Source organism: Podarcis erhardii (assembly GCF_964252035.2).
Source record: "Podarcis erhardii genome assembly, chromosome: 4".
NCBI classification, from domain to species: domain Eukaryota; kingdom Metazoa; phylum Chordata; class Lepidosauria; order Squamata; family Lacertidae; genus Podarcis; species Podarcis erhardii.
In genome coordinates, this window is record NC_138508.1 from 2,717,535 (window position 1) to 2,741,197 (window position 23,663).

The 23,663-nt window shown below is 45.9% G+C and overlaps 4 protein-coding genes across 11 annotated transcripts in view; 3 read left to right on the forward strand and 1 right to left on the reverse strand.

Moving 5' to 3' along the window:
* The window catches only part of LOC309340953 (uncharacterized protein), a 233,778-nt gene that overhangs the window by 96,999 nt on the left and 113,116 nt on the right, over positions 1 to 23,663 (forward strand). The window lies entirely within an intron of this gene.
* The window catches only part of LOC309340965 (uncharacterized protein), a 156,591-nt gene that overhangs the window by 68,565 nt on the left and 64,363 nt on the right, over positions 1 to 23,663 (reverse strand). The window lies entirely within an intron of this gene.
* LOC309340594 (uncharacterized protein) lies at positions 840 to 22,716 on the forward strand. Its single transcript, XM_081859480.1, has 4 exons — positions 840 to 2,680; positions 5,092 to 5,130; positions 20,412 to 20,431; positions 21,225 to 22,716. The coding sequence occupies exons 1-4, from the start codon at positions 1,726 to 1,728 to the stop codon at positions 22,227 to 22,229; spliced, it is 2,019 nt and encodes a 672-aa protein (XP_081715606.1). The 5' UTR covers positions 840 to 1,725; the 3' UTR covers positions 22,230 to 22,716.
* Positions 10,303 to 13,500, forward strand: LOC309341169 (olfactory receptor 51A4-like). The gene is made up of 2 exons (XM_081860691.1): positions 10,303 to 10,642; positions 10,782 to 13,500. The coding sequence occupies exon 2, from the start codon at positions 11,112 to 11,114 to the stop codon at positions 12,069 to 12,071; it is 960 nt and encodes a 319-aa protein (XP_081716817.1). The 5' UTR covers positions 10,303 to 10,642; positions 10,782 to 11,111; the 3' UTR covers positions 12,072 to 13,500.

Here is a 23,663-nt window from a genome sequence, read left to right on the forward strand (position 1 = left end):
ATGGCTCTGCTGTCCATTCCTCAAGGCCACTCCTTGGCACGACGCCAGCCACAAGCTAGACTTGCACCCGCTCTGGGGATTCTCCTTAAGGAATTCCCCAGATCCAATAAAACCTCACAACTTCAAAAGCTGCCTAGAAGAAGGCTCGCATGACGGCAGTGACAGACCACTGCAGAACAATAGGAAGGAGATTCACACATTGCCAGAGCCCCAGAGTGATCGGAAGGATAGCTGGAATATTCCTTACAGGACTGAGAGACTCTGTTCGATACATGGCAAATTTCCCAACATGCCTGTGGGCTCCCTCGGTTTGAAGGCTGACTACTCTTCTGCTTGTAAAGGTTAGCAAAGAGCACAGTGGTGATGTCTGGAGAAACTTTTCTACTTACATCCCAAAAGGCAGTTAAGGAGGGAATGGGGTAGGGGGAATACCAGAGTTTGTTAAGCCAGACACCTGCTGGAAGATTCAGGACGGATAAAAGAAGGGACTTTTTTCATGCAGCACAGAGCCAAACTATGGAACTCGCTCGCTCAGGAGGGAGTCACCAACTTGGATGGCTTTAAAGGAGGATTAGATAAAACCATGGAGGAGGAGAGGGCTATTGATGGCTACTAGCCAGGATGGCTCTGCTCTGCCTCAAAGTCGGAGGTAGCAATGCTTCCAAATAGCAGTTGCTGGAAACCTCAAGAGGGTGGAGAGGTCTTGTGTTCAAATTCTGCTTGGGCGTTTCCCACTAGGGCATCTGGTTGGCAGCTGTGAGAACAGGATGCTGGACTAGATGGACCACTGGCCTGATCCAGCAAGCTCTCCGTATGTTCTTTGGCTCACTGCTACATGGGAAATCCACCTCTTGCAGGTTTTAAAACTGTTATTAGCAGTTGTAAAAGGCCTGATTCAGATCAGGACTGCGATGCTGGGGGAAATCTAGCACCAGATGGGTCCTGAAGAGTCAAGATTATGACAATCAATGAATTTCAAGATGTTTTTTGCTCATGCATCCCTGCTCACTATGGGGGCAAGGATGCTGGGCTGGAACCTCCTTTGGTCTGATTCAGTAGGGCTCTTCTCTTTCTAGAATCAATGAATATTTGAAACAGAGAACAGGAGAGTTGGGAGTAACCCCAAGGTCATCTAGTTCAACTCCCTGCAAGGCAGGAATGACAGCTAAAGAATCCATGGCAAGTGGCCATCCAACCTCTGCTTAAAAGCCTCCAAGGGAGGAGAGTTAATAACCTTCTGGGGGAGTCCATTCCACTGTTGAACAGCTCTTACTATGAGAAAGTTCTTCCTAATTTTTAGTTGGAATCTTCTTTCTTGTCATTTGACTCCATTGATTCAGACCCTACTTACTGAAGCAGCAGAAAACAAGCTTGCTCCATTTTCCATATGACAACCTTTGAGATATTTAAGACGGCTACAGCACAGAATCATAGAATTGTAGAGTTGTAAGGGATGACTAGGGTTATCTGGTCCAACCCCCTGCAATACAAGAATATTCAGGTGGCCCATAAGGGGATTAAACCCACAACTTTGGCATTATCAGCACCACACTCTAAACAACTGACCTAACTCAGTTCTCAGTGTCTTTAATGCCATTATGTTCTTCATGGATCGATGCTCTGCTGCTAGATTATGTACTGCAATGGATTTATAATTGCTGGTTTTTTTTCTAACATAAAATAAAATCTCCAGTCTGTAACTAGATCCCTTCCTGATCCCAGATAATGCCCACTCTGAGCAACAGCAGTGACTTCAGTCCACCAACCTTCATGCTGATGGGATTCCCGGGGCTGGAGATGTATCACCACTGGATCTCGGTCCCATTCTGCACTATCTACCTCATGGCCCTTTTCGGCAACAGCACCATCCTCTTTGTCATCAAGACCAACCCAAGCCTTCACCAGCCCATGTATGTTCTCCTTTCCATGTTGGCCATCACCGACTTGGGCTTGTCCATCTCCACCTTACCGACGGTGCTGGGGCTTTTCTGGTTCAATGTGAGGGAGATTGACTTTAACGCCTGTGCCACACAACTCTTCTTTATTCACACCTTCTCTTTCATGGAGTCCTCAGTGCTGTTGGCCATGGCCTTTGACCGCTACATTGCTATCTGCAACCCACTGAGATACAGCAGCATCTTGACAAATTCAGCGTTGGTCAAGATTGGCCTGGCCATTGCCGCAAGGAGTTCAGGCATTGTGCTGCCAACACCATGGCTACTCAGGATGTACAAGTACCCCAGGGGCACCCTGCTGCTCTCCCACTCCTTTTGCTTACACCAGGATGTGCTGAAGCTCTCTTGCTCTGACTCAAGAGTAAGCAGTGTCTATGGTTTGTGTGTTGTCCTTTGCACTTTGGTGATAGACTCTCTGCTCATCCTGTTGTCGTATATGAAGATCATTAAGACCATCACAGTCATTGCCTCCAGGGAGGAGCGGCTCAAGGCTTTCGACACATGTGTCTCCCACATCTGTGTCGTCTTGATCTTCTTTATTCCCGTGATTGGGGTGTCAATGATACACCGATTTGGGAGGCACATTTCCCCCGTTGCTCATATCCTCATGGCCAATGTCTACCTCCTCATCCCACCAGTCCTCAATCCCATTGTGTACAGCGTGAAAACTCAGCCCATTCAGAAGGGCATCCTGATGGCATTTGGTAAGAAAAGGACCATCCACTAGGAATGGCTTTGGATACTCCAGGTTTCCACTGAGAATTCTTCAACTATGTTGCTTTATGGTTCATTTACTTGTTCATTGTTTTGGTTCTGAATTTCTACCCCACTTTCTGGCTCCTGTCCCTACAGTGCTATGCAGCCCAAAATACAAACAACAGTTTAAAAATACATGCACTGGATGTTCTGGGAAGGAAATAGAAATGTTTTACTTTGCTGCTGGATTAGATATTAAAAGCTTTGTAAATTCTGAAGCATGGAAAAATCCTGCTTTGGGGGGTGCTCGTGTGGGAGGGGAATGAATTTTGGGGGGAAATTAAAGGTTACACTACGTGCTTTCTCATCAAGTTTTATTTTACTGCTTTAACAACATAAAATACATAGTTCATAATTTAGTATATAAAATTGTACTTATTTATGAAATTGACAGAGCAATCCTGCCCAACTTACTCTGTAAGTTGTAAGTGCCTTTGAGGATTTTTCTACAATCAGGCAGTGTATAAATTTTATGAAAGAAATACATTTCCATATGAAAATAATGAGGCATTCCATTGGTTTTCAAAAGTCACAATAGTAGATTAAAAGTGAAATTTGAGGGAAAGCCTCACTGATTTGCTGTTGTTGTAAAGAATTTAATGGGATTTACTTCTGAGTAGACATGGCTAGGATTGCAGTTATAGTGCACATCAACTGCCTTTGGCAATAAATTGAAACAAGAAAAGGCACCTGTATACATCAATGAATATGTAAATATCTATTGCAAAACATTTTTGAATGCATTTATAAAAAATATTTACATACTGCTATTCATAAAAAATATCAGATCAGTTTACAATAATTCTACATAAAACCATACAATAATAACCATATAAAAATATTAAGATCAGAAATCAGTATTCTTAATTGCCTTCACAAGTCTGATGGAACAGAAATGTTTTCAGCAGACTTTGAAAGTTAAAATATAATCACTATTAGCAGAGTATTGCACAATACTGGTTGATGACACCAAAAGCTCAGTTTCTCATGGTCAACTGAGCCTTACCAACTCAGGGATCAACCAACAGCTCTCCTGCAGATGATGCAGCACAGTGGAACAGCATCTGCCTTGCCTGAGGAAGGTCCCAGGTTCAAGCCCCAGATACGACTGAGAGAGGCTCCTGCCTCAAACTCTGGACAGTCACAGCCAGTCAATGTAGACAAGACAATGGTAGGTGGATCAGTGGTCTGAGTCAGCATAAGGCAGTTCCCTATGCTTTGCTATGCCTATGAATTCAGTGACTTAGCTGGGATACAAGTGTTCAGGTGATCTCTAAGGCGCACTGGACTTAAGTGGTTCAGTGCTTTGACGAGGACCTTGAACCTGGCTCAGTAGCAGACATGGGCAGCCAATGCAGTTGTTTTAACAATGGTGTCAGATATTCACAACCACGTCCCCATCCGCAGTCTGGTTGCTGCATTCCGCACCAGCTGGAGTTCCAAAACAACATACTCATCAACTGGAAAAACCTGAACATTTTGGGCGCCTTGTTCTCGCACAATTTCAGGTTGAGATCTTGCCCCCCCCAAAAAAAAGCATTTTGGGGGGCCTGCGATTTTGCATAGTCCCCCAAAATGCATGTTTTTGGACACTGTGCCCCCCCAAGCACCTTTTCCAGGTCCATGATCTCACATGGGTCACATGACTCACACGGGAAGTCAGACCCATAAGATGATGGATTTGGGCCACGTTGTGTTGGAGGATATGAAACAAACCAATAGCAGCTTCATACGCAGTATGTTGCCTTGAGTTTGCCAACTCATAGACTGTCTAGGTACAGCCTTAGTTGGCACATTAGACAAAGCTGGTAAAAGATACTCTTGGTCACAGAGGACACTTGGGCCTCTAGTGACAATGTTGTGCCCAGGAGTACACACTTGCTCCTTCAGAGGGAGTGTACCCCCACCCAAAACAGATGGGTTAAATTGCCTGTCACACGAACATGGCAACTACCCACATAAAGAGCTGCCATCTTCCCAGGATTCAAGCACAGTTTATTGGCCCTCATCCAGTCTACCGCTGCATTCAGACGACAGTTCAGAGCTTTCACAGTCGCTTCTGGTTCAGATGTAGTGGAGAAGTAGGGCTGTGCGTCATCAATGTTCTGGTGGCACTTTGCTCCAAAACTCCCAATGACGGCTTCCAACAGTTTCATATAGGTACTAAACAGCACTGAGGAGAGAACAATACCCTGTGGAACCCCATAGCACAAATGCCAGGGGGCTGAGGAACACTCACCCAGTCCTACACTCTGGACATAACCTTGGGGGCAGATAATCCTATCTGATCCTCTGGCCTTGCAGGAGAGAATTGTTGCTGCAAGTCCAAACCACACCATGAAGAGGTCTGACCATGACATTCCACTCCTCTTATTTTCAGACCACCACTACCCCAGGAAGACCAAAGACTTAAACATGGGTATGCCCTGCTCTGTGCATTGGACTGATGACCATTGGAGACAGGCCCATGGTCACCATGCATGCTATGAACTCCCAAAACAGATCTGAGGCATTCTCAGCATGGATTTTAAAGCCACCCAAAACCACAGTTCTGGGTTTCTCCAATACCACCCCCAAGATAACCTTGGCCTACTTGAGGCTTTACTTATCTTTTTCCAAGTAACTTGTGCATGTTTTTAAGGAAAAATGTTAATCCTAGAGAACTAAGGCAAAGAGCTTTCACAGAGGAGGAGGAGGAGGAGGAGGAGGAGGAGGAGGAGGAGGAGGAGGAGGAGGAGTTTGGATTTGATATCCCGCTTTATCACTACCCGAAGGAGTCTCAAAGCGGCTAACATTCTCCTTTCCCTTCCTCTGTGAGGTGAGTGGGGCTGAGAGACTTCAGAGAAGTGTGACTAGCCCAAGGTCACCCAGCAGCTGCATGTGGAGGAGCAGAGACGCGAACCCGGTTCCCCAGATTACGAGTCTATCGCTCTTAATCACTGGCTCTCCATTCATTCAATGAAGAGAGAGTTTGTGCCACAATGGAGGTCAAATGGACAGATGGAAGCACATCAACTTGATTGTCATTTTCAAGAGATTCCTCTGACATGCCCAACTGGGAGTCAGTCACCTTAAATCCAGTGGGACTTACTGCCGAGTGGCTAGCTATAGGATTGCACTGCAAAATAAATAAAACATGTTCAGACTACGTGGCACAAATATTTTAAATGTACTGGTAGCTACAATGGCAACAACTCAGCTGATCCCCAGCCACTTGTCCACAGATGGAGGTCTTGCAAAATTTACCTGGCTCCTAGGAATTTGTCCCAGGCTTCACAGTGAATGAGCTTTGCTATTTAGCAGCTCCCAGGGGCAGCTTCTGCTGAATGCAAGCACTTCCCAGGAGAGGTGCAAAGGGACATATAAAGAAGGCTCTTCTGTTGTGATAGTGTTGCAGGCATGAGCCCATGTCCCTAGGCTAGGGGATGGTTGTCTTCTTATGACAGAGCTTCAGAAAGCTGGAAGAAGGCACCCAAAGCCCACCTGAACCAACCTGCTTTGAATCCTCTAACCGAAGGTCATTTTGGTGAGTTGTGTTTCGTTTATACTGTGCCATTATAGATAAGTAAATGGAAGGCAGTTAGGCAGGGAGAGAGGGAGAGAGAGAGAGAAAAGACCTGCTCAAACCCCTAATAAGTTCAAAGAATCATACAATTGTAGTTAAAAGGGGCCCCAAGGGCCTCTGCAATGAGGTTGTAGCAGCCTTTGCCAACTTGATGCCCTTCAGATGTTTCAGACTACAACTTTAAAAAGCTGTGCTGATTGAGGTTGATAGAAGTTGTGGTCCAAAATTTTGGCAGTACAGAAATTGTCAAAAGCTGGTTTGTTAATTTTTTTTAGAAGGGAAGGCTTAGATGTTATGCAGAGATGCTTCATCCTATATGAAGGAATAAGATGCTGAGGTTTGCAGTTGGCAGCCTTCTTGATAAAGCGCAGTGAAACACAAATAGGGAGAGGCCTTGGGCAGTTGGGTGGAGAATGAAGGTGCCATTACCTCAACCTTAGGTAAAGGTAAAGGTACCCCTGCCCGTACGGGCCAGTCTTGACAGACTCTAGGGTTGTGCGCTCATCTCACTCTAGAGGCCGGGAGCCAGCGCTGTCCGCAGACACATCCGGGTCACGTGGCCAGCGTGACAAGCTGCATCTGGCGAGCCAGCGCAGCACACGGAACGCCGTTTACCTTCCCGCCAGTAAGCGGTCCCTATTTATCTACTTGCACCCGGGGGTGCTTTCGAACTGCTAGGTTGGCAGGCGCTGGGACAGAGCAGCGGGAGGGCACCCCGCTGCGGGGATTCGAACCGCCGACCATGCGACCGGCAAGTCCTAGGTGCTGAGGTTTTACCCACAGCGCCACCCGCGTCCCTCAACCTTATCCATCCTTAAATGCTACTCACAAAGAGGCAGCATGACAGAAACAGAGCTATCCTCTGAAATTCACATTTCTCTGAATTTTGTCATGCAGTTCTCTAACAAAGAAATATGTACATAAAATGTATATATTGGGAGTAATGTGCAAGAAAATGCATGCATTAGTGAAAATGACATGCACATATGCACGAAATTAGGGGAACCTGCTTGCAAAAATGTGCGTGCTTGAACTGCATACAAAAATGGGTGTACTGTATTAGGAAGAGTTTGCACTACAATGCTGATCGATTTACACAATGATATTTTTTCCCTGGCCCTGCAATCCCCTAAACCCCCCCCCCCCCCGAACTTCCTCAGTTCCAGTCTTTGGTTTCTCCAATAATGCTATTTTCTGCATGTTACAGAGTTGTATAGATCCTCCAACAGCTTAGCTAATTATTATCCGTAAGAAAATTGTGAATGTTTATTCAAAACCTGCCAAGGAGTCCAGTTCGCTTTGTTGCGCCTTCAAATACTTTGTAAAGGGTTCCCATTCATCCTTAAAGTCACAGTTATCCTTATTTCGTAGTTTATATGTCAATTTTGCCAGTTCTGCATAGTCCATCAATATTTCTTGCCATGATTCTTTAGTTGGGGTTTCTTCAGTCTTCCATCCTTGTGCTATCAGAACTCTCGCGGCCGTTGTCGCATACATGAAGATGTTTTTCAACTATTTTGGCAGGTCTTTCCCTACAATCCCCAACAAAAATGCCTTGGGTTTTTTAACAAATGTTAAATGGAACATTTTCTTCAGTTCATTGTATATCATTTCCCAAATTTTTAAAATTACTTTACAATCCCACCACATGTGATAAAATGTTCCCTCCTTTTCCTTACACTTCCAACATATGTTTGAACTAGTTTTGTTCATTTTCCCTAGCTGCACTGGTGTTGTATACCATCTGTACATCACCTTCTTGTAGTTCTCCTTCAATAGTGAACAACCTGTAAATTTTAAGTCAGTTTTCCATAATTTAACCCAATCCTCCATCCTAATGTTGTGACCTCCATCTTGTGCCCATTTAATCTTAACTGATTTTACCACTTCATCTTTCGTCTCCCATTCGAATAGTATGCTGTATGCGGCCTTCAGTAATTTCACTTTCCCTTCAATCACTTCCGTTTGAAACCTAGATCTAGTATAACTAAATCCTTTCTTACAGTCTTCTTTATATGTTTCATGTAATTGTCGATAATGCAACCAACTCTGAAAGTGCTCTTTGATCTCATCATAATCTCTTAATTTCCATTTCCCATCATGTTCCTTTAATAAATCAGCATATGTGAGCCATTTTCCTTTCTTTCCAAGTGGTTTGAGCAATGATGCTTCATATGGTGAAAGCCACCACGGAGTCTTTTGTTCCAATAAGTCTTTATATCTCTCCCATACTCTCATTAATGATTTCCTGATTATATGGTTGTAAAAGCTTCTATGAATCTTCCCTTTCCCGTACCCTAAGTATGCATGCCAACCAAATCTGTTGTCATGTCCTTCTAGTTCTAGTGCCTCTTGCTTGTCCAATCTCATCCAGTCCCTGATCCATACCAAACAAGCAGATTTGTAATACAATTTAAGGTCTGGGAGGGCAAACCCGCCTCTATCTTTTACAGCTGTAAGTATTTTATGTTTTATCCTTGGCCTTTTGCCCCCCCCCCCCGATAAATCTTAAAATCTCTTTCTGCCATTGTTTAAAGCATTCATCTTTCAGGATGACTGAAAAAGAAATAGTATTTTAGGCAACACATTCATTTTAATTGCTGATATTTTTCCTAACATTGAGAGATTCATTCTGCTCCATATTTCTAAATTTCTTTTTACCTCAAGCCATTTTTTTTCATAGTTATTTTTAAATAGGTTTATATTTCTTGATGTTAACCAAATCCCTAAATATTTAACCTTTTTATGGACTTCAATCTCAATATTTTGAAACTAAATCCTTCAAAGACAGAGGTCCTATGGCTGGGTCGGGATGGCATGGGGATGAGGGACCAACTCCTTTCTCTTGCGGGGGCCCAATTAGTGCCATTGCCTTCCGTTAAGAGTTTGGGTGTAATCCTTGACGCCTCCCTTTCCATGGAGGCGCAGGTTACAGCAACAGCCAAGGCGACATTTTTCCATCAAGCAGTTGGTCCCTTACCTTTCCCGCCCCGACCTGGCCACAGTGATCCATGCGACAGTCATCTCCAGGCTTGACTACTGTAATTCGCTCTATGCGGGGCTGCCCTTGAAGCTGTCCCAGAAACTCCAGCGGGTGCTGAATGCCACAGCGAGGCTCCTCACGGGGTCTCTGCCATGGGAGCACATTCACCCAGTGCTTTTCCAGCTGCACTGGCTCCCGGTGGAGTACAGGGTCAGATTTAAGGTGCTGCTTTTGACCTTTAAAGCCCTTCACAGCCTAGGACCCTCGTACCTACGGGACCGCCTCTCCTGGTATGCCCCACGGAGAGCCTCAAGGTCCATAAATAGCAACACCCTTGTGGTCCCGGGCCCTAAGGAAGTTAGATTGGCTTCGACCAGAGCCAGGGCCTTTTCAACTCTGGCTCCGGTCTGGTGGAACGCTCTGCCTCATGAGACCAGGGCCCTGCTGGATCTGATTTCTTTCCGCAGGGCCTGTAAGACAGAGTTGTTCCAAATGGCCTTTGGCTTGGAGCCAATTTGATTCCCTCCCTCTCTTTTTTTTTCTTTTCCTTCTCCCTCTGCGATGAGGCTACATTTTAATATTTTAATGTTTCAATATTTTAATGTTGTATTTTTTAATTTTGTTTTTAAGTTGTAATCATTTAACTTGTTTTTATTATTGCTTGTGAGCCGCTCTGAGCCCGGCCTTGGCTGGGGAGGGCGGGGTATAAATAAAAATTATTATTATTATTATTATTATTATTATTATTATTATTTCGGTTCTTTCTTCTTCCTTCATGTTTTTAACTAATAATTTAGTTTTATTCCTATTTAGCTTAAATCCTGCCACTTCCCCAAAATTTTGAATTTTTTCTATTACTTTAGGGAGTGAAGTTTTAGGTTCTTCCACTGTTATCACTAAGTCATCTGCATACGCTTTTAACTTGAATTCACTTTTCCCAGCTTTTACACCTGTAATCTCTTTATTTTCACTTAGGTTTTTGGCAAGTACTTCCAAGACCAAAATAAACAATAATGGTGATAATGGGCATCCTTGTCTTGTATTGGGGGCCATATGTCACTTCCATTTAGAATGGTGACATATTCATATGTCAGGCTTCCTTTATAAATGCCAGCAACAAAGTCTTCGTTAAGGTTCCCATTGAATTGACTGACCACCACAGATTAATCAATGTAACTGTCATCAGCCTTGAATCATAGAAAGTAGAGTTGGAAGGGACCTCAAGGTCATATACTCCAGCCCCCTCCAATGCAAGAATCTCAACTAAAGCATCCATGGCTATCCAACCTCTGCTTAAAAACCTCCAGGGAAGGAGAGTCCACCACCTTGTAAGGGAGTGTGAGGGAGTCTGTCCCACTATCCAACAGCTCTTACTGTCAGAAGGTTCCAGTTACAGATAGGTAGCTGTGTTGGTCTGCCATAGTCAAAACAAAAAATTCCTTCCAGTAGCACCTTAAAGACCAACTAAGTTACTTCTAGGTATGAGCTTTCGTGTGCATGCACACTTCTTCAGATACAGAAGGTTCTTCCTGATGTTTAGTCGGAACGTCCTTTCTTGTAACTTGAATCCAGAGGTTCAGGTCCCTTGATCATCTTGGTTGCCATCATGTGCACAGGCTTCCCTGTGATGGTCAATGTCCACGTGACAATGGAAAAGCAATTTTTGATTCACACTTAGCCTGGAAGGGGAAAGAAATGCACACCACTCAAGAAAATAACTTTTTGAAAACCGCTTTGAGGGTTTTTCTTCTTCCTACAATCAAGTGGTGTATAAACTTTATGAAAGAAATAACTGTGTTTCTTTTAATAGAGAACAGCAAAGAATACGGGAGAAAGTTCTTGGAAGGCTGTCATGTCCTCCAACCACTCAGCCTTCAGTCCTCCTGTCTTCCTCCTGACAGGCTTCCCAGGGCTAGAAAAACACCATGCCTGGATCTCCATCCCCATCTTCTCCATGTACCTAGTGGCCATTGCAGGCAACAGTACCATCCTCCTCATCATCAAGACGGACCAAGCCCTCCATGAGCCCATGTACTATTTCCTCTCCATGCTGGCCATGACAGACCTGGGCTTGTCCATTACCACTCTGCCCACCATGGTGAGCGTTCTGTGCTTCAGCCACCGTGTGATCAGCTTCAACACCTGCCTGGCACAGATGTACTTCATCCACACCTTGTCTATTGCTGAGTCAGGAATTCTGTTGGCCATGGCCTTTGATCGCTTGGTGGCCATTCGGAACCCCTTGAGGTACACAACTATCTTGACCAACAAAACTATAATCAAGATTGGGGTGGGGGTTGCCTTTCGGGCTGCCTTCCTCGTCCTCCCTGGATCCCTCCTGCTGAGAAGGCTACAGTATGGAAAAGTAAGCGTGCTTTCCTATTCATTTTGCTTGCACCAGGATGTTCTGAAAGAGGTGCATTCAGACAAGAGAACCAACAGCATCTTTGGTTTGCTGGTGATGCTCTTTTCCACTGGTGTGGATTCCCTGTTGCTCGTCCTGTCCTACTTCATGATTCTCAGAACTGTGTTGGGAGTTGCCTCCAAGGAGGAGCGTTTCAAGGCGCTGAGTACTTGTGTCTCCCACATCTGTGCTGTCCTAAGTTTCTACATCCCCATGCTTGGCCTGACTATGATCCACCGCTATGGGAAGCATGCTCCACCCATCATTTTCATCCTCATCGCTAATGTCTATCTCTTGGTGCCTCCTCTGATGAACCCTATTGTGTACAGTGTGAAAACCAAGCAGATCCGCACACGGATAATCTTGAAACTCCGGAACAAGGAAAAGGCATTAAAAGCCTCAAAGTGACAGGTTTCCCAATGCTACATATTTATTTATTTGTTTATTTTATTTATTCATTCTGATTGTTTTATGGCCAAAGAGCTAGGTAAAGAGAAAAGTTTTCACCTGGCACCTAAATACCTGTAATGATGGTGAGCCTCTCTGGCAAGGGAATTCCACAAACAAGGAGCCCTCAGGTTGTCACCCTCTGAACCTCTCAGGGAGTGGAGACACAGAGAAGGGCCTTGGAAGACAAGCACAGCATCTGAGCCAGCTTATATTGGGAGAGATGGTCCTTAAGGTATTGAGGTCCTGAGCCATGTAGGACATTTTAGGTGAGCTCTAGCACTCAGAATTGGGCCCAGAACTACTTAGTAGCCGGTGCAGCTGAGCCAGAATTGTCTTGCCCTGGTGAACAACCTGACCATCAAAATTTGCACTAGCTGAAGGTTCTGGACCATCTTCAGAGGCAGCCTCATGGATAACAAATTACAGTAATCTAACCTAGAGATTACCAGGGCATAGGCCATAGGCTATCCCTGTTCATATAGGGGCCACCAGTCGAAGATGACAAAAGGCATTCCATGCCACCAAGATCACCTGGTCTCAAGTCACAGCAATGGGTTCAGAAGAAACCCCAAGCTATCTTTCTGCTCCTTTACAGGGAGTGTAACCTCATGAAGAGCAGGCAGTATCCCACCTCCCCACAAAACCACCCACTAACAGTGCCTCTGTCTTATCACATACCCTCCAACACTCCTCAGATGAAAATCGTGACATTCTATTATTTGAGGAATGTTGGAGGGTATGTAGACTTGTTAAATTTGCACAGCAGACAGATTTAAGTGTAAGTTTCTCCCCTTTCCCACCCCTGCCTTCTGAGCTCTCCTCCCTCACTTGCCAGGCGACAGATGGAATTCAACATTGCCCCTTTCCAACTGTTCTGTCTGTGCAGCATTGCTGTTTGCCAGATGGAAAGATGCCCTTCTCCTCCTTCTATGTGCTGCTCAGGGGCTTCTACTGAGCCCCCTCCCAGGCCTTTTTCAGAGGGTGTGGGGGTGCAGGGGGAAGAGACATGGGAAAGCCACACTTCATAAGCAGAAGTCTTTGCACAAGGCTTCTGCTGACGGGGTTGGTTAGGTGAATCTTCCCCACTAACTCTTTCAAATCTGCTCATTCATGAGTCCATTCCTACCTGTTTCTGCATTTGTTGTCATCTATTTATCTCAAGAGACAATGGAGTGTGCCTCTGGGTGTGTGTGTGAAGTCAAACCACTGTATTAGCAACAACAAAGTGACCTCCTCAGGGTGCAAGCCTGGGCAGTATTTCTGGAGGTCATGGGCTACCCAGACAGCATCACCTTTTTGGACCTGCTGATGTGGTCCAAAGGAAAGCAGAGCAAGACATCTGGCACCAGCCTGGGGGCAGGAGTTGCTGGAAGGAGATGTACAAGGAGCCATCCAACCATCATAGGAACTCCACTCTGGATCTGTGTAGGGTTTACCCTTGAGCCTTTTTTTCTGAATGGCTGGGGAGACCCGGGCAGATGGGCAGGGTATAAATAAATTAATAATAATAATAATAATAATAATAATGATGATGATGATGATGATGCCAAAAATATCCTGCAGGGAAGCAGAGACTTAAGTTCAGAGTTTTCCTTCTCCTAGATGGGTTACCTTCCCAGGTGAATGAGCACCACTTGCCCATCACTTTTTATGCATTAAACTACTTAAAAAATACCAAACACATGTCAGAGATAACGATCTTTGGAGCCGTGGCCACTGATAGCTTTACGATCTCAATCAGTGATTTACAGTGTCCGGCACGCTTCCTTCCCAGCTGCGCGACAAATTCTGCTGTCTCTTTAGCCACGGCTTAGCAGAGTAGCATACAGCGGTGTAAAACAGTCTTTTTCTCCCTTGCTCCATGCAAGCATACACAGACAGATTCGTCTATTTACAGCTCTTTATTGGAACATTTCAGCCCATAAAAGACCGGGGCTCCTTTCAGCCATGTTAAAACATGTCCGTCTCTCTCAAGACACACAGAGAGAACAACAAGAAATTACAGTCTCCTCCCAGACTCCTCCCAGCTTCGACAGCTGACGTCAGAAAGTGACGCAAACCTCAGAACACTTAACCAGTTAAGTTCTGAACTCTCACACACCCCCTTGCGTTGCTTTCTGACAAGACCTGTGTAACATTTTCAGCAACACCCTGTGAGATCAATCCCTTCCCCAATGCCTTGCGCCCTACCTTGGCGTACCTGTTTGGCATCTGTGGAATCACCTCACAACTCTCAGAATCGCACTGTGCGAAACTTACCCACGCACCTGTGGACTGGTACCTCTCAGGTGGAATACCCTTGGTTGTGCGACTGGATCGCCTGGGCACAAACTCTGGTGTTTCTTCTGGCTCACTGTCACCAGCAGGTGTGTCCTCTGCATCACAGGATTCCCCCTCTGACTTAAAGCGTCTTCGAATCCTCTCCATTACACTCACAGGAGTACTAGGCTCACTCTTGGGCTGTCCTTTTCTAACAACTTGTGGAGACGCCCCACCCTGCTCCTGACCTTGGTCAGTGACCTGGTTGTCATCAGCAGACTCAGCCTCTTCTTCCTCCTCACTAGAACTGTCCTCTGGATCAGAGAGACATTCTGAAAGAACATCACGCTGTGCAGAAATCTTTGGCCTTTCATCCTGCTCAAAGAACTCAGCGTGTTTACTGATCAGCACCTTACTCTGATCACCTGACGGGTAAGCAAACCTCCAAGCACGAGCGTCTGGCTCATACCCACAGAAGATCATTTTCTGGACTTTGGCTCCATCTGGCCCTTGCAAAGCCTTAGGCACAGGGACAACCGCAGGAGATCCAAACTTGCGCAGAAAGTGAACCTGGGGTTTTCTGCCATTCAACAAAGAGTACGGTGTGTCACCTACCAGTGAGTTGTAGACACGATTCCAGGTGAAAGACACACAACGGATTGCCTCCAGCCAAAACTTTGGAGGTAACCTAGCTTCTGTCAGCATCACCTGTGCAGCCTTAACCAGAGCTTCACTCCTCAGCTCTGCCACCCCCCTCTTACTGGGTGAAGTAACTGTGTGACGTATCCCTCTTTTGTGAAAGAACTGCTGCAAAGCAGAACCAGTGTACCTAGCATTTCTGTCACTGACGATTGCTTTCACCTTGGTGGAGAACCTTAGTTCCACCCCCTCAATCCAGCTCTTGATCAGCTGTGCTGCATCCTCCCTGGATTTGAGACCGTGGGTCCAGGTGGTCTGCGAAAAATCATCCTGAAACGTTAGCAGATACCTGGCTCCCCCTAGACTCTGTTCCCTGACAGGATTGAACAGATCTATGTGTACCAGCTGAAAAGGTTTAGTGGTTACCCGTTCCACCTTTGGGTAACTGCACCCTTTCTTCTTCGCCTGCTTGCATGTGTCACAATTAATGGCACGTCCACAATCTCTAATTTTACACCCTCTGGTAACCTCAGGAAGCACTCACAGTTCTTCTACAGGACTATGATTGGTCCTCTGATGCCATGCACAAGCACATTGAACATGAGTGGGAACTGTAGCACGCTGCGCCTGTGCTCTCTCAACCTTCCCCTCACCCCCAAGAGACGTTTTAAGAATGAAAAGATCATTCTGCCCCTTCTTAACCTTGGCAAGTACCCTCTCCCCTTTCGAGATTGTGCAGACATCATCCTGAAAACAAACCTGAAACCCTTTTTTCAACAAATAAGGCACAGATAACAAACAGTGATGCACCTCTGGAACAATACAAAACTCCATCCTTTCCTGCAAAACAGAAAAATAGGCATTAGCAAATTTATAAGTCTGTCCCTGTCCTTTTGGAACTGCCGTGCAATTCCACATCTCAACTGCAGGGGTCTCTGGAACCATGTTGCGGTTAGCTGCAGAGTCGATGACAAAACTAAGTTCGGAATTTTCCACACAGCTGTTCTCAAACAAGGCCATGCAGGCAGTTGTTTGAAAAGACTCTTCCTGTTGTTTACCACGACGCCCACCTGCACGTCTTCCTGCCTGGCCAGTCTTGTTGCCATGGAAACTCGCCTGATTCCCATGAGAAGTGTCCTTGAAAACATCCTGCTGTGCCTGTGTACTCCGGTGGGGGCAACTGCCACGCAGACGTTGAACTCCAGTGGAAAAACACTGCCCGGGGCTCCTCCCAGCTGGCCTGGCCTTCCTTCTCCTGGAACGGCGCCACCCACCAGCTTGGCCCCCCTTGAAGCTGCTCTCCGCTTCAGCAACAGTGGAAAGTTTCTTAAACTTGCCTTTGGAACTCTTCGCCCCCCCGATCTGCTCACCAGCGCTCCTAGAGGCCGATACATCGGGAAATGGGCCTGCCAGTCCAGCGTCTCCAGGGCTCTGGCCTTCTGCTGAAGCTTCACACAAGCCCTTCAGCACATCCCAGGCAGCCCTTGCTGACTTTACACCCTCCAAATGGGGTCTCAGCGATGCATGAACGCATGCTCTGAGTATATCCAGCTCTTGTTGCGTTTTCTGCTGGCCATCGTCCCAGCTAAGGGGTGGTGCTTTTGGCTCCCTCTGGCTTCCTTCCCAAAGCCCATGGACCAGGAACCAGCCCCTTACTCTTCTGCTCCAGGTTGCCCAACTTTTTAAAGTGAGCTTCTCCACCGGCATATCCTGGCTCTCTGCCATTTTCTCCCGTTCTCCCAAGGTGCCCCACAAGCTGTACTTACTCAGTACCAGCTGATTCCGGCTCCTGTCCGTGGAGAAATGGCCCAGCTGCTCCGGCTCTCCCTTCAGTGGAGGAACGATTTCAGCTGCTCTCAGCGTTTAGCTCTGTCTCTCAGCAGCTCTCTTGCCTCTCAGAAGCAGGCAAAAACTCCCTCTGCTTTCTGGCATCAGGCTAGACTCACGGAATGCAGCCTCCAACCTCCGGCTAGCTTCCGTGCGGACTTCAAAGCATTCCAGTGGCTCAAAGCCGACTGTTTTACGAGCGTTGACTGACCTTCCATAACCTGTCAGAGATAACGATCTTTGGAGCCGTGGCCACTGATAGCTTTACGATCTCAATCAGTGATTTACAGCGTCCGGCACGCTTCCTTCCCAGCTGTGCGACAAATTCTGCTGTCTCTTTAGCCACGGCTTAGCAGAGTAGCATACAGCGGTGTAAAACAGTCTTTTTCTCCTTTGCTCCATGCAAGCATACACAGACAGGTTCGTCTATTTACAGCTCTTTATTGGAACATTTCAGCCCATAAAAGACCGGGGCTCCTTTCAGCCATGTTAAAACATGTCCGTCTCTCTCAAGACACACAGAGAGAACAACAAGAAATTACAGTCTCCTCCCAGACTCCTCCCAGCTTCGACAGCTGACGTCAGAAAGTGACGCAAACCTCAGAACACTTAACCAGTTAAGTTCTGAACTCTCACAACACAAAACACCCCTGCATAAAAAAATGCGTTTCAATATATTTTTGTAAATCTTTTCACAAAATACACTTCTCCAATCCTTATACTAAAACATGCATTCTAAAATACATCTTGGTACATCTTTAAACCAAACATGGCCAAAGACAATTTGGTGGATTGTGAAATCTGAAGGAAACTACGTTCCTGTCCTTATAGTGCAAGTGTGGCTTCAGTCCTTCTCCTTCAGAGTCTTGGCTCTGGGCTCTTGGGTCATCCCTTTTAAGGGAGTGAGACGGAAGGGGAAGAGTTCGTCTCTACTCTCATTTGCTCTTCTGTTTAAGATTGCAGGCTCCAAGGCTACTTTCCCAAATAAATAAATAAATAAAGGAGAGTCCTCAGGTATGTGGCATCCAATTCAGTTCCAATATTACCCTTTCTTTCTTCCATTACAATCCATGAGGCTGAATAAATATAGGTTTGTTGACCGTAGGTCTCCTAAATCAGGAAAACAATTGCCTTTAAGAAGGGGCTCCTCTAAGCATGAACATGGGACTGCAGCATGGCTTGCACATTCATTTCGTCAGAATGGTGCAACCCAAGGACAGCTGATGCAAGCACTTCCCACAGGGGAACATGGGAACACATAAAGGCTCCCTTGCACTGCTGGCATCACAGACATGTGTCCGTGAGTAGAGGCAAGGCTGGGTGCCTTTTGCTGTAGCATCAGAGACGCAGGAAAAGTCCACTAGAATTGACTTACTTCAAGTCCTCTAACAAGAGGCGGTTTGGTGAGTTGCATTTCCTTGACATCATTATGTTGTTGTTGTTTAGTCGTTTAGTCGTGTCCGACTCTTCGTGACCCCATGGACCAGAGCACGCCAGGCACTTCTGTCTTCCACTGCCTCCCGCAGTTTGGTCAAACTCATGCTGGTAGCTTTGAGAACACTATCCAACCATCTCATCCTCTGTCGTCCCCTTCTCCTTGTGCCCTCCATCTTTCCCAACAGCTGGGTCTTTTCCAGGGAGTCTTCTCTTCTCATGAGGTGGCCAAAGTCTTGGAGCCTCAGCTTCACGATCTGTCCTTCCAGTGAGCACTCAGGGCTGATTTCCTTAAGAATGGAGAGGTTTGATAGGCTTACCTTAACAAGGCTTAAGGGGTTGTTAGTGCAGTAGGTTCAACTTAGGTGAGAACGGAGCAGGGAAACCCCATCATCAATGGTCTTGAAAGACCTACATTGGCTCCCAGTACGTTTCCGAGCACAATTCAAAGTGTTGGTGCTGACCTTTAAAGCCCTAAACAGCCTCGGCCCAGTATACCTGAAGGAGTGTCTCCACCTCCATCATTCTGCCTGGACACTGAGCTCCAGCGCCGAGGGCCTTCTGGCGGTTCCCTTGCTGCAAGAAGCCAAGTTACAGGGAACCAGGCAGAGGGCCTTCTCGGTAGTGGCACCCGCCCTGTGGAACGCCCTCCCACCAGATGTCAAAGAGAAAAATAACTACCAAACTTTTTGAAGACATCTAAAGGTAGCCCTGTTTAGGGAAGCTTTTAATGTTTGATGTGTTAGTATTTTAGTGTTTTGTTGGAAGCCGCCCAGAGTGGCTGGGGGGACCCAGCCAGATGGGTGGGGTATAAATAATAAATTATTATTATTATTATTATTATTATTATTATTATTATCATCATCATCATCATCATCATCATCATCACATGACTTCGACTGTTGCAGACTTGAAGAAGAAGAAGGAAGAGAATCCTGAGCTGGCATGCAACTTCAGATCTGTCCAGTGCTATTTTTCTAGAAAAAGAGGTGGCACAACTCACCACGAACACCTCCCTTGTTCTATTATAATGCCAATGGCACCCACCAGTGTGCTGCCAGAACTGAGGGCACTGTGGACTTGGGACATCTTCAGTATTTGCTTTACTACAAATATACGAACAGAACATACCACACAGAAACCAAAAGCTTACTGTAGCAGACAGTGCACATCACATTCCCAGAAATCAATGTGTGTAGCCTCCACTGCTCAGTGCCATACATATCCTAAGTTCAGTTCACTCCAGTTAGACACTCCAATGTGTTAGACACTACCAGTGTGGTGTAGTGGTTAAGAGCAGTAGTCTCGTAATCTGGGGAACCGGGTTCGCGTCTCCGCTCCTCCACATGCAGCTGCTGGGTGACCTTGGGCCAGTCACACTTCTCTGAAGTCTCTCAGCCCCACTCACCTCACAGAGTGTTTGTTATGGGGGAGGAAGGGAAAGGAGAATGTTAGCCGCTTTGAGACTCCTTCGGGTAGTGATAAAGTGGGATATCAAATCCAAACTCTTCTTCTATTCTTCTTCCTAGCACACTCTCACTCTCTTCTCACTGGCAGTTCAAAACTCCCTCTCTCTCTAACACCCCGCCCTGCAGAGCACTCCCCTGAAAGCCCTCCTCTCCAGGATAATTCTAGTTGTCCCGCTGGAAAGCATCCTCAGGCATTAAGTATTTTAACATTGTTTCTCAGGCTCTGACCAGCCCTTCACTGAGATAAATCTGGGCAAACATGAATACAGCGTTTCCAACCTCTCTCTTAAAGGGAAGAAAAGAGAAAATATTTGTGGTGCTACCTCAAAGAACAAATGAACACAAGGGATTTTGAACAGCAAGTCTGCTAGAATTAGAGAAGTAGGGCTGGTATTTCCTCAGGAGCTGTTTCCTTGCCACTTAGCAGAATCACACACAAAACAGCAGGGTGGAAAAGTGACAATGTAATGCTGGAATTCAGGATCTTTTGTTGTTGTTGTTGTTTAGTCGTGTCCGACTCTTCGTGACCCCATGGACCAGAGCACGCCAGGCACTTCTGTCTTCCACTGCCTCCCGCAGTTTGGTCAGACTCATACTGGTAGCTTCGAAGACACTATCCAACCATCTCGTCCTCTGTTGTCCCCTTCTCCTTGTGCCCTCCATCTTTCAGGATCTTACATGAATCCAAAGGTGAGCCTAATCAAGTGTGAACCCTGAAGAAACCTGATGTTAATGAACTCGGAGAAGTACTAGGCAGGATTTCATGACTCCCTTTTGATAGAATGGGAACCTGAGCTGATTCAACAGAGACAAAGACAGAATTCTCCATTTGGGGAGTATCAATGCACACATATCAGAAGTGTGGGATGTGCAGAAAGCCATCAGCCAGGCTCCCAAGGAGCTGGTCCTTGACACAGACCAAGCTACTCAAAACTTCTACTGAGAAAACCAGAATATGTGAGGTCAGTTAATGCAGTTGAAGGCTGACATGACTGCCATGCAAGCAGCACCCCATGCTGCCCCTGCCATGCGCCGCTAGTGCAGACCCGAGTCTTGTTCCCTGCCAAGTTCTGAGGAAACCGCCAAGAGTTTGAGCTAGGTGTGAGAGTACGGGTGCCCGACTTTCCAAATGATTAGGCCAAAGTTGCATTCGCAATCAGTTTGTTTGAGGGGGAAGCCAGCCACTGGGTGGCCCCTTTCTAGTTGCCCAGCATGCTTACCAGATGAATTGTGGTACTTTTACCACAGACGAGACCGAGATCTATCAAAGGTCTACTGGGATAAATTAATTATTGAACATGATATTGCTCTTGGGTGCTTTGGAACAGATGATTTTGAACTGAAGAATGTGGGGTAGATTTTGTAGTCAAAATCAAACTGTAAAATACTATTATCTTTATTTTGTGTTCAGGCTTTGATGGCTACTGTAGGAGGGAAAGGATCAGTTGCAGCTGGTGGAAAGGAATGGGATGTCTGAATAATCAGAAGGCTTTTTTCTAATTCAGGGAGCAGCAAAGGGCACAGAAGATCAGTCTTTGACAAGATCATGTTCTCCATCAACAAGACAGTCGGTACTCCTGCTTTCCTCCTCACGGGCTTTCCTGGGCTAGAGAACCACTACACCTGGATCTCCATCCCCATCTTCTCCATGTACCTAGTGGCCATTGCAGGCAACAGTACCATCCTCTTCATCATCAAGACGGACCAAACCCTCCATGAGCCCATGTACTATTTCCTCTCCATGCTGGCCATGACAGACCTGGGACTATCCTGTGTCACTCTGCCCACCATGCTGAGAGTCCTGTGGTTCAACCACCGCACAATTGGTTTCAACACCTGCCTGGTCCAGATGTACTTCATCCATACTTTCTCTATTCTTGAGTCAGGCATTCTAATCTCCATGGCCTTTGATCGTCTGGTGGCCATCCGGAACCCTCTGAGATATACATCTATCTTGACCAACAGAAGCATCATCAAGATAGGAGTGGGGGTTGCCCTTCGGGCTGCCCTTCTTGTGTTCCCAGCCTCCTTCCTCCTGAAGAGGCTACAGTATGGAAAAGAGAATGTGCTCTCTTATTCATTCTGCTTGCACCAGGATATTCTGAAGGTGGTGTGTTCCGACAGGAAAATTAGCAGCATCTATGGCTTGATGGTGGTGATCTCCTCCATGGCTCTTGACTCTGTGTTGCTGGTTTTTTCCTATATCATGATCCTCAAAACCGTGTTGAGCATTGCCTCCAAGCAGGAGCGCCTTCGGGCCTTGAATACTTGCATCTCTCACATCTGTGCTGTCCTGACTTTCTATATCCCAATGATTGGCCTCTCTATGATCCACCGCTATGGGAAAAATGCCCCACCCATTGTCCACATCCTCATGGCCAATGTGTACCTTCTGGTGCCACCATTGATGAATCCCACTGTGTACAGTGTGAAAACCAAACAAATCCGAACAAGGATAGTTAAGCTGTTTCAGAAGGGCAAAAGTTAACTAAAATATCTTAGAAAAAACATTCGACACATTTATGTGTAGGAGGCTGTGTTGTCAAGTCTGGATTTTGAAATTGATGCCCTTAATTTGCCCCGGTGAAGTGAGAGACTTGTAATCTGATTATGACCGGAGGGTGAAATCAGTTTTAAGAATGTATATAAAATTAATCAACAAAAGAACCCATTAAATTTATTGCAGTCTATGAAATATGTGGGGACGCGAGGGACGCTGTGATCTAAACCACAGAGCCTAGGGCTTGCCAATCAGTAGGTCAGCAGTTCAAATGCCCGCGACAGGGTGAGCTCCCATTGTTTGGTCCCAGCTCCTGCCCGTCTAGCAGTTTGAAAACACATCAAAGTGCAAGTAGATAAATAGGTACCGCAATGGCGGGAAGGTAAACGGTGTTTCCTTGCGCTGCTCTGGTTTGCCAGAAGCGGCTTAGTCATGCTGGCCACATGACCCGGAAGCTGTCTGCGGACAAACGCCAGCTCCCTCAGCCATTAAAGCGAGATGAGCGCCGCAACTCCAGAGTCGTCCACGACTGGACCTAACGGTCAGGGGTACCTTTATGAAATATGTAAGCATAATCCACAAAGCGTATCAAAGGGAAATGAAAGTCACATTACGCATAAATACATCTCAGGGAAAACAAAAGGTAAGGAACACAGACGTCAGTAATGGATGCTTTGAGATTTTTTTCTTTAAAATATAAAGTGGTATAGAAATTAAATGAATAATAATAATAAATAATATTATTTATTCCTCCTTTTACTCACTTGTGTTAGTTTAACATCTAGTTAGCATCACTTTGCAGCATGAAATGCGGAAACTTCTGAGACAAGGTTGCTTAACCTTATTATTAATTATCTAGGATGCTTTTTCCTTCTAAACAAAATAATCACACAGAAGTCTGTAATGCATTAATAAAAATATTGTTTATTTACATAAAGCTTCAGTCTTGATTCTATTCATCAAAATACAACTGAAAATAAAAGAAATAAAATCTCAAGCATTCAAAAAACTGTTAAAAACATCAGAACACAATATCTAAAACAAATCTAAGAGCAGGTGTCATGTGAGGAATTCAACGTTGAGCTAGGTTGAATGTACCACCAGTGCAAGCATTTCACCTTGACTAACAGAGCAACCTGCCTCTCCTTTCCACACATGCTATTCTGGGGCTTTTCCTGGGCCCCCAGAGCCAGCTTCAGGGGTCACAAGAGGTGTGCAGGTGTGGAAGCCATGATGGCTATGCTCTGCCTCCACAGCTGGAGGCAGGAATGTTCCTGGAGATCACAAGAGGGGGGAGGGTTCTTGCAAAAAGGCACTACGTGTGGGCTTCCCCTTGAGGGACCTCGCTGGCCACCATGAGAACAGGATGCTGGACTAGATGGGCCCCATTGGCCTGACTCAGCAGGCTCTCCTTATGCTCTG

What these genes read in the sequence shown, in the direction of transcription:
- LOC309340594 (XM_081859480.1), top strand. Translation starts at nt 1,726, where the DNA reads ATGCCCACTCTGAGCAACAGCAGTGACTTCAGTCCACCAACCTTCATG. An exon ending in TAAGAAAAGGACCATCCACT is followed by an intron (nt 2,681 to 5,091) that starts AGGAATGGCTTT and finishes TCTTATTTTCAG; the next exon opens with ACCACCACTACCCCAGGAAG. An exon ending in GATCTTACATGAATCCAAAG is followed by an intron (nt 20,432 to 21,224) that starts GTGAGCCTAATC and finishes GTCTGAATAATC; the next exon opens with AGAAGGCTTTTTTCTAATTC.
- LOC309341169 (XM_081860691.1), top strand. Translation starts at nt 11,112, where the DNA reads ATGTCCTCCAACCACTCAGCCTTCAGTCCTCCTGTCTTCCTCCTGACA.